At 38.4% G+C, this 13,663-nt stretch overlaps 2 protein-coding genes across 8 annotated transcripts in view; one reads left to right on the top strand and one right to left on the bottom strand.

Annotated features, from left to right (window-relative positions):
• The window catches only part of Pabp2 (poly(A) binding protein nuclear 1), a 74,036-nt gene extending 72,198 nt beyond the window's left edge, over nucleotides 1–1,838 (top strand). For all 5 annotated transcript variants that reach the window (XM_067111746.1, XM_067111750.1, XM_067111748.1 and 2 more), the window contains exon 6: nucleotides 406–1,838. In XM_067111746.1, the coding sequence (XP_066967847.1) occupies nucleotides 406–436 (31 nt within the window). In that variant the 3' untranslated portion in view covers nucleotides 437–1,838. The remainder of the gene's footprint in view (nucleotides 1–405) is intronic.
• Nucleotides 1,839–10,821: 8,983 nt separating this feature from the next.
• The window catches only part of LOC136843399 (transient receptor potential channel pyrexia-like), a 9,641-nt gene continuing 6,799 nt past the window's right edge, over nucleotides 10,822–13,663 (bottom strand). For all 3 annotated transcript variants that reach the window (XM_067111755.1, XM_067111756.1, XM_067111757.1), the window contains one exon: nucleotides 10,822–13,663. This exon is cut by the window's right edge and continues 89 nt beyond it. In XM_067111755.1, the coding sequence (XP_066967856.1) occupies nucleotides 11,434–13,663 (2,230 nt within the window). In that variant the 3' untranslated portion in view covers nucleotides 10,822–11,433.

Genomic DNA, 13,663 nt, shown 5'->3' on the forward strand with positions numbered 1-13,663 from the left:
GCATCCCAGAGGATAACAGCACTTTTCAAAGTGCTGTTAATTAAGTACAGTTTTCAGAACTTGTATTTAGTTGATTTCTTAATGTCTCATGTTTCCCAGCTGATGACGAAAGCCTATACTACACATACTTAAGCGAAGGACAAATTTTCTGCTAGTTCATTAGCTGTTGTTGTGAATGCTCACTGATGACTCATTGTATAGGTGATTTGTAATGATTATTTTTTATTTCCCCCTTGTAGGTAATGTTGATGTTTAACTGTGCATAAGAGAGTTGTTTGGTTTTATGGAACTGGTTGTGTGTGACAAAGACGATTTTTTTATACAGAGGTTGTCCTCCCTTCTTTCCCCTGTATCATTTTTATTTTATTTTGCTTTTCTTTTTCAATTATTGATTATCTGTTTCAGAGGACGGAGGTTTTACTATTCCCCCTACTAGATGGACGATTCAGGAGGAGGAGGAGGAAGTAACGAAAACAGGTGGTTTCTGATCGATACATCTGTAATTTTGATGATGGTATTAGCATCATTATTTTAAGTACTCAGATAACTCTTTTCTGATATAGTAGTATAGAATAGGTCCATGAATCTAAGAGTGAGTGAGTTTTTTATATTTAAAAGCTTGAGATTAGGACTTTTTTTTCTTTACTTGTATATTAGCTCTTTTCATCCTTGACTAGGTACATCATCCATCCTCTTTGGTTTATTCATTTTCTATTTTATCTTGCATGAATGTGTATGGCTGAAGAATGGACAGGGTGTGACAGGATCAGCTTTAAATCAGGTAATTTTTTTTTTCTTAAGAAATTTTCTTTCTTATAGTTACTGTTATCTACATATTTTCTTTGTTTTTATGAGGTGTGGATAGTTTTATGTAAAATTAAGTACTTAAATCTAATTGGCAAAGCTGATCTTGTCCCCATCTTTGGAATGGGCTTAGATTTAGAGGTAAGCGCATCTAACCCTTCCTTTTCAGATCTTCAAAATAGAGAATCACAAATCACTGAGTGTATTTACCTTTTTAATGGACAACATCCTAGATCCTTGCATTCTTTTAACACCGTGTAAAGTTATCTACATAAAAAGTTTGTAAGGCAGGGGCTGTGTCTATAGAGACAAAATAACAGAAAATGTTCATTGCATTATTAGTGGAATTTTTTGCTTCCCGACACATCCATATTTGAACGTATTAGAATTCTAAAGATATATTGTCACATCAGCACCAATTAAGAATTCTCTCTCTCTCGCTTTCTCTCTCATCACGGATATTAGCTTCAATGTGCAAGAGCTTCCGAAGATTCTTTATGCTAATTGAGCAGAAATTTAGAGTAAATCTTATATAAGAATTATTTTTAATTTTCAGTACCAGGGAAAAATGTGCAGAGATTTTTAGCCATAAACTATTCAGTTTTTCTTAATTGGCCTGTAATATTTAGTAGACAGACTTTTTGTGTTGTCTTTTAGTTAATATATTTTTTTTTTTTTTTGTAGATGACGTGAGGTATTTTCTCTAGTGCGGGTGATTTTTTATGTATTGTAGTTTTTGAAGGCATTTTGTGTGTAATCAGGAAAGTTTGCAAGGACTTATCCGTATATATTTACATCTCTAACTTGAATTGACTGGTTCAAATTAATCAGGATTTGTGATTCTCTTGTCCTCTTATGGATTTTGACCTTTTAAAAAATTAAAAGCATTCAGGAAAAGATAAAAAAATTAAAAAGATATTGCTGTTAAAAAATAATGAAATATTAAAAAGGGAGAATAAGAAATTAAAAGTTAAAAAAATGTTAATATCAGAAAAGAGGAAGGTTGTATTGAAATAAAAGATTGTTAAAAGTAATTTTATTTATATATCCTTTTTTTTAGTTTATAAGTGAAAAGCATAAGAAAATATATAGGTAAATTTCTGTGATAAAAGATACAGGTAAGCAAAGTAAGTGAAGAACAAAGAAGCACAAATTGCAAACAGTTTGTTTAACAACATCAAGCATACTGATACATAAGGGGGCAGCAGGTGAAAGTGAAAGTTTAAAGCAGAGACACAGTGATGGGCTTTAAAACCAGCAAAAGGATGCAGTAACATAACCTGGAAAAGAAAATATTATTGTAGGATAAATCTGAATACATCACACGTTCGATAGTAGTGAGGCAGCGAGCGCTGACAAAGCAGCAGCCAAAAAGTTTGCCAAGATGCTTAAGGAAATAATTGATAAGGAAGGTTATACCCCTCAGAAAGGTTTTAATATTGGTGAGACAGGTCTCTTCTTGAAAAAATGCCCAATAAAACATACATCAGCCTGTGAAGAGAAGACGATGCCAGGATATAAGATGGCGAAGGAAGGCTAACTACTGCTTGGTGGCAACGCATCAGGAGACTTGAAGCTAAAACCTCACATAGTGTACCTCGCTACAAATCCATGAGCACTCAAAAATATAACAAAAAGCTCTTTACCTGTAATATGGATGTCCAATAACAAAGCCTGGGGTGACTTGCCGTATTTGAAGACTGGTTTCTCCATAACTTTGTTCCGAAGTCAAGCTGTACTGCCGTGAGAATGGGATTCCTTAACAAGACTCTTAATTTTGGATAATGCCCCGGGCCACCCACCTTGCTTAGATGATTTCCATCCAGATATGAAAATTGTTTTTACCCCCTAACACAACTCCACTCATTCAGCTGATGGATCAAGGTGTAATAGCCAACTTCAATTAATATTACACTCACCATATGTATAGGCAAACACTGAAGGAAGCGAATGACCCTGGTGTGACCTTACGTGACATTTGGAAGGGATACACCATTTATAGTTGCAGCAAGAATATTGATGCTGCATGGCATGAACTAAGTGACATGAATGGAGCATGGGAAGCTATATGCTCGCAGTTTGTCAATGACTTTAAAGGATTTAACCAGGAAGAGGAGGCAAAGGAAATCGTTAACAGTCTCGTTGACATAAGTGAAGAGCTACTTAGGGTCCATCGCCTGAAGCCTACACTACTGGTTTCAAAGGTAATGTTAAGGTTTTATATCATTCGTATTAATAAAGTACTCTATAAACTGAACTATTACCATTCATATTAATGAAGTACTCTACAAAATACAGTAATGTACGTACAGTGTACCGTGTTTTAGGATGAAAAAACATTCAGTACTGTATGTATTGACTTTACATATATCATATTGTACTTAAGAACAAATCAAGTTGCAAACAGTCGTTTGGAACATAACCAGTTCATAAGTAGGAGAGCTTCTGAGGGTATCTCATTGACATCACTGTTGCTGATAGTGTAGGGTCTACTTTACCTTCGGCGCAAGTTTTCTTTTTCATAAAACTGAAAGAACATATGTCGTCCAGTGCAGGAACACTAAAAAATACTTGAATATACAGTGAAACCCCCGTATTCGCCGGGGATGCGTCCCAAACCCCCCCGTGAATAGCTAAAATCCCCGAATACTTAAAACCCTCTAAAAACACTTAGAACTGCCCATTTTGATAGTTTAAACACAAGAAAAACCCTGTAAAAATGCTTATACCTGAGTATTTTAATAGTTTTATCACAAAAAGTGCATTTATTCATGAAAATTATATGAAAATACAGTAATTAGTGAATATTTATCAGTGAACAATACTGCTAATGGGCGAATTTTCCGCAAATAATGGATAGATATGAGGGCCTCAGAACCAGAAGGTTGTAAACGCCACTTTTTAAAAAATGAGTAAATTGCCCTAAAGTCTAGCATTCATTACTCTGCTTCTAAGAAAGATATTGATTTAAACTAAGTTTTCATATGAAAGCCCTACTCTTTAGAATTTTTTGTGAAAATTTGAAAAAATTGTAGGGTGCGCTTGTTTCAAAATGTCCGCCTAACCCCTCACATTTGTTTATATTCTGGTCCCATAGTTAAATGTGTAAAATGATAATAAAGTGTTATTATATTCGTGGTACAACAATGGATGTAATAATGATAATAATTATAATAATAAAAATATAATAATAATAATAATAATAATAATATTGATGAGTAATCAATATAGTGTGATGGAAAATATAATAATAATAATAATAATAATAATAATAATAATAATAATAATAATATAATAATAATAATAATGTTGACTATGATAAATTCCATCATCATAATGTTTAACCATTAAAGAAACGTGCAGGCACGAGTTTGTCTGTAATATTCTTGGCCTGCATCGTTACAGAACACCATTTTTTCATGACGTTTCATTCCTTGTCCTTTTTCTTCCTCTGGGCCGTTGCACGACATCATAGTGATCACTTTCACTACCAGAGGAAGACATAATGGCGCTAAATAAGGGATAATAATAAAAACACAAATCACAACACTACGGACATTCAATTTCGCCGCAAAATCACGACTGGGAATGTAAACAATAGCGATTTTGTTCCCTTATGCGGAAAAATGCTGATTGGCTCAGAACTGAATACCCGTTTAGTGACGCGCGCTCTCATTGGCTCCCTCTGAGCTGCTGCACATGCAACCTTCTGGTTGTAAATTATGAGGGTTGTAAGCTCCGCGCGACATCACGTTCGTTCATTTAGCTAAAATTGATAACTGTTCGAGTAGGGATTTCGACCTTCCTGAAACGGCTGTAGCATAGAAATGTCACAAATAGACAGAGGAAACGTTGCCACATCTACTGGTATGCCTAACTCCAAATCGGTGGGGGTGGCGTTTACAACCTTCTGGTTCTGAGGCCCTCATATGTTCCATAGAGAAACCCGCGAATCGTGAGAACTCGAATACGGGGGTTTACAGTATTGCTTGCAAAGCTTCCTACAGTTACAGACATGCTTCAGATTACAGTAGTACCGCGGTCCTTGACCGTACCAGAATTCGACATAATCAGATTTCGATGTGAAATGTCGAGTAAATTTTGTTGGAGCTCGAACAACAAACTGGAATCCGACCCAATGAATCATATGATGTTTGTAAACAAAAGTGTTTCGGTCAGCCGCCGCTAGTTCGCGTTGTTGGCCATCTACATTCTGACATTTGGGTATTATGTATACAGTATAGATGATAAAAATTTAGTACAGTACATAGACTATAGTATGTTCGTAACTGTTAATTTGGAAAAATGTGTAATCTCTGAAATACCTGTACGTATACTATAGATGAAAATGTGTTTGCATGGCAACCAGGGTCTCATGCTCAATTTTTCTTTTGACATGCACGTGTGCATTTCTGTAGGGAATGCAATGTTTACGTGTGCTGTTCGGTAGTGAACACCTTCTTAAGCTTCTCTTTAAAGAAGAGGTTAGCCTAAGGTTAACTCAGAGATGCTGCTTACTTGGATATTTTATGGAAAAAAAATATGTTAGGGTATCATAACATTTATTGAAAGATGCTTTACAGTGATTTGTACACTATTCCAGTAGACTTTGTATGAAATTTGCCATAAATTAATACTGAGCGTAAACAACGTTTATGTAATTAGTAGTGCGATACGCCACCAGGATGGCGCTTTGGTTTGTTTACATCCGCTCATGCCACAAGCTGCTGAGTGCCGACGTAACTTAGGAAATTTTTCTTAATTTTATGATAACATAGTAATTTGGCTTATTTTTAATACTGTATTATTAATTTACTGTAATAATCAGGCTTGTTTTTCAATATTATTAACAACAGTATGCATTTAAAAATGTAAAAAGTGCTTCTAATATGGTAAGTTATTTATCTGAACTTATTTAATTGTAATTTGTGTAATGTTTTGTATAAAAAGGCAAGGTTGGGGTAATGACTGGTGGTCGGGGACGGATTAATCCATTTTCAGTTATTTCTTATGGGAGAAATTGATTCGGAATTCGACTAAATTGAATCTCGACGCTTCTTCTGGAACTGATTAGCATCGAGGACCGGGGCTCTATTTGTCTTGGGCATTGCTTGAATATTGTTCTTCTGGTTGGATGTTATTCCTCAAATAACAGCAACTTTGATTTGGACCATAATTGGAAGAATTCCTGTTACTCCGTCTTTTGTTAATTATATTCCAGTATAGAACTTTGCTATAATTTTTAGTTTCTTCCTTAATGGAAAGAGTGTGTAGTCATCGTTGTTCTGTTAAGGTGTCATAATATTCAGTACAAGAGGTCTTTGTGGAATAGTCTTCCTTGCATTGTAAAGGATGCTGATGATCATGATTTTAGGAATGGCTGTAATGCTCCTGTGTTTTAAGTGTCACTGTTGCCATAAAATCTTTGTTTTTTTTTGCCATTCTCAAACACTGATTATTTTTCTAGACACTTAATTTGTATGTCCAAAGATTAATGGACAACCTCATTTTCTCCAAAGATGTGAAAGAACACCAAAACCACATCAGCGCTGAGATAATGACCTAGTAGTAGACCTAGTAGTATACTCCGACAAATGTATCTTCCATCTTCCGGACCCTTGAATTGCTGAATAGTGAATTATCAGCAAGCAGTATTCAACCACTGCACTGCTACTACCACTGCTTCTTCCTTGGAATTGCACAAGTCATGGCTGCCCCAATACCCCCTTAACAGAGGCAGTGAGTGTCTCAATTCGGGGACTGGCCAATGCGACACCCTCAAAGCTACCAGACACCCTGCAAACACAATAACCACATACCAGGCAAGACAAACCTTGTAGCAGATGCACTCTCAGAACAGAAATTCAGCAACACAGGATGAAACATCCCCTGCGCCACCAGTACCAGACACCCTGAGCCCATAGTGCCAACAACCGTCCCAGGAAGAAGTATTCTCCCTCATCCATGGCCTCTCCCACCCCTCCTGGAGAACAACAGCAGAGTTGCGCTGAATAATCTGATGGGTTCCGGCGCTTTGTCTTCAAGGTCTAAATTTCATAATCAGTCAATCAACAGCAGAGTTGGCAACACACAACTTCATCTGAAAAGGGAAAAAGGAACAGGGAAAAAAAAAGCCTAAATTGCCAAACGCGTAAAATAACCTAACACACTAAATTTGTCAACACTAATGCTGAGGCACTCCTCGATGTTTGGGTCAGCCGTTTTGGCATTCCGGATCATGAAACATCCGACAGAGGACGGCATTAATCTTAGAGGTATGAACCTCCCTAGCCAAACCAATGAGGTAAAAATTTCACCACACCACTGCCTACATCCCAGCCACCAGAAAGTACCTACTGATCCCTTAAGGTTGTCCCATCACCATGTACGATATACAACTGCTGGAAGTCACAATTGCCGTGGGTCCTCTCAGACTTCACACCACAGCCAAAAAGGAATTGACACCTGCCCCGCGGGATTGTTATTTGGCAAAACCATCCGCGTTCCTTGTAAACTTGTCAGCCAGTCAACTGAAAGAAGATTTGACGAAATTATCAGAAAACATTCCCTATGTACACAAACATATTGCGATACAAAGAAATGGTGTATCTCAAAGGATCTACATACTTACTGATTCATATTCTGTGAAACTATGTCCGCAACCCCCCACCCCCTCTGACGCCCCCATACAAGTGCTCCTACCACGTCTAAGTTACAAAATACAAATAACATACAAACAAGGCATTCAGAATTCAACTATATAGGCACGAACACTGGGTGCCTATCAACAGGCTAAAACCAGTTTACCTCGAAGATGACAGCAGCAACACCCCTCCATCAACTTATCCAAATCTGATCACAAAATGAACTCTCTCCTCTATTAGTATCCCAAAAAGCCAACCGCCGAGTAAGGATCTGGAATGGTTGTCTCAATATTGTACTACAAAATCCTGTTTGTACGATATTTAACTGCAGCCTAGTGCCTTATCAGCAACCCAAAAGGTATTTGGTGTGGAACAGATATTCCATTCATATCTGGTTATATTCATAGTTTGTAAGTTCTATTCTTCATGACGTGGCAGCTTATTACCTACCACTGTATGCTCACAGCCATGTACCCATACCTCACTCATGTCAATCCTACACGGTCTCAAACATATAACTACTATGTAGCCCACAGGTTGGTTTAAAATTGGTCAGGACCTGCTAATAAAGTCGGTTGTTTCTTAGTCCTGTGCATTCTTATCAACTACAACACTACGAAAAACTCAAGAAAATGTTTAAATTTTTCTTTGGTGCAATTTCCATTTTTAAAGGCAAAAATTTATTCCTAGCTTGAAGTTCCCAATGATTGCAACAGAAACATCGAGATATTAGGCATAATATTCATTACTCTTTATTCTTATTTTTTTTTAGCAATTGTAAGTTTATTCAAGTATCAAAATAATACAAAAATCCTTTCATTTGTTATCGTTCATTATCTTAATTTCTATCGTACCATAAGGATTTAAACGTTTCCGCTGGGAGAAATTTCGATACGTATTATAGAGGGATGAATAAATTTGTTTGTATTTAGCATTTCCCAACGTTTTGTAAGAGAGAGAGAGAGAGAGAGAGAGTGTAATGGTCGTTGGTGAGTGCTTCGGTTGTTGGAAGAGGGATGAGGTCGTTAGTTTGTTTACGGCGCTGTCTGTCTGTGGAATATGTGAAGGATTTTTCGGTTTTGGAGTGAGTCTTGAGTCAGAGCTAGTGCTGGTCTGTCGTTTGGTCTTGGACAGTTTTTTTTGTGTGCTTTTTGAGAGTTGTTGGTTTTCCTTGTTAGTGTACTGTTCTTGTTGTGTATATAGTTCTATCTTCTTTTTTTATGTTTCCTTGTTTTGTTTGTGTGGTTTTGGGTGCTGTGTTGGCAACCGTGGACGCCTTACTCCATATTCCAGCAACCGAGGATCAGGGTGAGTGTTGTGTACTGTTTTTTGTGGTTTTGAATTCCGCCACATTATCCTAGTCGGGAATCAAAAGTAACCATTACTCTGGTAGTGCACACAGAATCAAGGGTTGTAAGAGACTGCATCGCGGTCTTTCGAACGCGCATGTGTGTGCGTCATCCATCGGAGGAAACAAGCCAAAAACAAGAGCATCCCGTTTTCTTTCTCTCTCAAGGAACGCAACTTCTACCATACAATATTTCCGTCTGTTTCTCCCTAACCATTGTTGTCTCGATTTATGTACAATCACCACTACTTGCATTGCCATGCAAGCATTCCAATCATGTACAGTACTCATAATGTTCCACCGAATCTTCTGTATCAAACAGCATGTATGTTTCTGTTTGTGAAGCCGCCAAACGTCTCGCCATTTCACATATATTATGCTACTGCATTGTATTCATTAATCTGTCTCGAATCTCATGCAATTGGCCATATGTGGAATTTCCTGGCCTTTCCATTGATATATGTTTTATCATTGTATGTTTATTATGTCTCTCACAATCGCCATCTGTTTGTCTGCCGATAAACACAGATGTCCGAAACATTACCTCTGTTTTGCCCTGCCTGTGTGTAGAAACTACTTTGCGGCTCGCACCAGCCAATAACAACTTCGAAGATTCTGTACATTCATTTACGGGCTGCTCTAGGAGCAAGAGCCCGTGCTGGCACAAGGCCAGCTAAATCTGAAACATGTACATTCATTCAGTAAGGAACCACCAATAAACCATATAACACCCAGCCAGTATGTCACTCCACTCTATCCTTACACTGGTGACCCCGAAGTGACCTGAAGGAGCCGATGGCAGACGTCCGACCCAAGGTGACGACCCACGCGCCAACAAACCCTTCGCTGCCTCCCCACTTCCAGCTGTCCCCTAGTTCTCAGTAGATGTCTGACCCTCCGAGATGACCCACCCCACCACAGGAACCTTGGATGCCTCCTCCAGGCAGCCTGCCGCCAGCCCTGAACTCGTACCGGACGACCCGACCAACGAAGGAGCGATGTACCCTTCAACCCGCTACCGTCCTCCTCGAGTTCCTGCTGGCCAGCGCCGCCCTTCAACCTCCTACCCGCCCAAAGCCCAAGCCCTTCGCACCCATTCCAATTGTCAGCAAGACGATTTCCGCATCGATGCCTTGCTTTGGAGGGGGAGGGGAGGGGAGTATTGTAAGAGACCGCATCACGGTCTTTCGAGCGCACGTGTGTGTGCGTCATCCATCGGAGGAAACAAGACAAAAACAAGAGTATCCCGTTTTCTCTTTCTCAAGGAACGCAACTTCTACCATACAATATTTCCGTCTGCTTCTCCCTAAGACCCTAACCATTGTTGTCTCGATTATGTACAATCACCACTACTTGCATTGACATGCAAGCATTCCAATCATGTACTCACAATGTTCCACCGAATCTTCTGTATCAAACTGTATGTACGTTTCTGTTTGTGAAGACGCCAAACGTCTCGCCATTTCACATATATGCTACTGCATTGTATTCATTAATCTGTCTCGAATCTCATGCAATTGGCCATATGTGGAATTTCCTGGCCTTTCCATTGATATATGTTTTATCATTGTATGTTTATTATGTCTCTCACAATCGCCATCTGTTTGTCTGCCGATAAACACAGATGTCCGAAATATTACCTTTGTTTTGCTCTGTCTGTGTGTAGAAACTACTTTGCGGCTCGCACCAGCCATTAACATCTTCGAAGATTCTGTACATTTTTACAGGCTGCTCTAGGAGCAAGAGCCCGTGCTGGCACAAGGCCAGCTAAATCTAAAACAACAATGTACATTCATTCAGTAAGGAACCACCAATAAACCAGACAACACCCAGCCAGTATGTCACTCCACTCTTCCTTACAGGGTTATGGTAGAGGAGCCTTTTCATATTCTCGAAACGACTCCGTCATTTACTGCCAGCAACATACCATCAGATACTTCTTGATGCAATTACAATATTATGAGATGCACCCTTTTTTTTAGGAAATGAAACTGGAGTAGCTTAGGTTAAAAAAAACCACATCGCTTTGGTTAGAAATCTATTTTGGCTTAAAAAGAGTGAATTAGATATTACCTTGGTGATGAGGAAAATGTAGACATTAAGTGGGGTTTATGATGACCAGTGAAAAAAGAATGTTAAAGTGTATAAACAAGGGTTTTCTAGTATTTTTTTCTGTAGCATTCATTCGGATGAAAACCTCATTGGTCTAGCTCAGAATATCTTATAACTCTTGTTTAATGTTATTATGAGATGAGATAGCTATCCTAGTTAGTTCTTTTCTTGTGCTTTACATAAACTACTACACTTCTACCGCTCCTATGGAATAACAAAAATTTGTTTGGACAATTTAAATTCTTTCTTGAACCTCTTTGTCTTTCGATTAGCAAAAATCTCTGCAAAAGTTATGATTTTCTGAGAATCTCTCTTATGGGAAACCAGATTGTTTGAAACTGTTTATGTAGAAAATAAGACTCCGCAACTTGTGCAAGGTAGCTAGTCTTAAGGATGTTGATAAATACAGTTTCATTTAGAAATTTTTGCTTACTATAAACATTTTAATAAAACTTAAAAACAAATGGCTCATGACAATATTTCTTGGCTGCGGATGGCTCTTAGAAAGCTAGTTACCTGGTGGATTCAAGATTTATTTTGTGTTATGTGAGTGATCACATTCTGGTAATTCTGATTCTGCTTGTCGAGTTGTGCAGAAAGCTTAGATATTTGACCGTCAGTAGCGTTCTTCATAATATTTAGCTGTTTCTGTATATTGAGGCACATCTCTGAAATATCCTTGAATTCGTTCGTCTGGTTTTTAAGATCACCAGAATATCTTATGCGGAATGATTTCAGTTGTTCCACGACGTCCTCATCGTCATCCATTGGAAAATCCTCTTTGGATTGGCAGGTTCCTAAAGCAATGGCTTCTTTTATGACCCCTGCAGGCACTGTCCGAAGGTATCTATGCTTTCTGAACTCTTTGTTGGGGAAAACAGTAAGGCTGGATTCAATAAGATGCCGGGCCTGTAAAAATGAATGAAGCTTTTTCGGGAAAAATCGAGTGGTACCTGTGACCGAAAGGAGTTTCTCGAAAGCAATGAGGTAGGATGCCTGCTTCACCAGCCTCCTGATTTTCCCTTCCCGTTTCAGTTCTGGAATGTCATTTACTGCCAAGCCAACGAGGAGATTTGACATGATAATCGTTACCGTGAATAAGAACAAGCTCAAGAATATCTGGCAGTAGACAGCAACAGGGGAACCCTTTGTGTCCACAAATTCCTTGTAAATTATTCCCCCTGTCATCATCGTGAGTATTTTTACAAAGCTGAGCTTATAGTCTCTAAAAACGTTTAGCTTTTGATAGATGATATGAAATGCTAAAGAAAATCCAATTAATACGCTGATAAAGGAAAACAAAAACTTGATTATTGATTTTCCTACTTTGCTGAACATTAGAATATATGAACCCACTGTTGGGAAACGGCCCAGCAACATCATAAGCTCTCCCCACCCAAGAACAACTGACATACTTGCAAGCATTCTTTCTGTTGAAAGTTCAGTCACGTCTTTAGCACTCTTTCCTTCTGTTGGGGGTGCAGTCTCATTTTCATCTCTCTGCTCCACATAGTCTTCAATTTTCCCAGACACTAAACCTACAATGATAGCAGAGGTCAGTAAAAATGCAACTCTAGTGTAGGTCTCCAGTTGAAGTAAATATTTCTTGAAGTTAGCAAACAAAAGAAGGCATCCAGGGACTGCTATCAGAGTTATGAAAATTGCATGAAAAGTTTTGTAAAGAACCAGTGAGACTGGGTGAGCTGTCCAGTCTTCAGGTTCTGGACCAAATGTTATCATGATAAAGTAAGTGTGGAATACAAGATATATGAAAAACCAAAGAACTTTTGTGTAATACACTTTTCTTATATGATACCATCTGATGTTTAAATAACTGTCGAGAAGGGGGTGCTTTATGAGGGGTTCTAAAGGAGTGCTAACTATTTCTGAGATAATAGAACACTGCAATTTTCCAGAGGACATAAGAACTGAATAATCAAAGGTGACCTTGAAATTTTTGTGATGTTGAGGCGTTTCAGACAGTATGATACCAGAGTCGAATAATTCTCTTAAGAATTGCTTTGCAAATGGAAGTCGTTCTATGGCCAGTGCACAGTTTGATTTGCCGTTTTTGTAAACAGCAGTGAGATGTTCACCGTTCTCAAGTAGAATTTTGCAGCACTCAAATGAAGAACTATCAATAGCATAGTGAAAAGGAGGACACCCATTCCTGTCAGGCGAAGTAATGAGATCTCCAACAAGTTTAGTGCCAAGTAAATGGTTAAGAGTTTTAATACACCCAGAGGAGCAGGCGGCATGAATCACTGACTCTCCAGTGTGAGTCACTTGTCTGGGATTAGCCCCATTATTCAGAAAAAACTGTACGACTTTGGAAAGACCCATTCTGCATGCTGTGATAAGTGGCGTTTCCCCAAGCACGTTAGATTTGTCCAAATTATCATGGTACCTGTAGATAAACTGAATTACTCTCAAAACTAAAGGCTCCTTATGAGTTCCAGCATTACTTGAAATAGCTGCGTGGAAAACGGTATATCCATCGCTTTCTGCAAGTTCAATATACTTTCCAAAATCTTCATCTTCAAACAGCGCTTGTAAAATTTTGAGATTCTTCTTGGACGCAGCTAAGTGAAAAACGGTGTTGCTATTTCCATCTCTGATACTCATGTCAGGCCTATGCTCCATTAACAGTTTAATGGACATACTATCACACATTTTCACAGCAGTGTGAAATGGCGTTTCTCTGTCGTCTCCCCCTTTTTCTGTAGGCTGACTCATTTCGTTAGGAGAGGCACCA

This window comes from Macrobrachium rosenbergii, chromosome 11 (assembly GCF_040412425.1).
Source record: "Macrobrachium rosenbergii isolate ZJJX-2024 chromosome 11, ASM4041242v1, whole genome shotgun sequence".
Lineage (NCBI taxonomy): Eukaryota > Metazoa > Arthropoda > Malacostraca > Decapoda > Palaemonidae > Macrobrachium > Macrobrachium rosenbergii.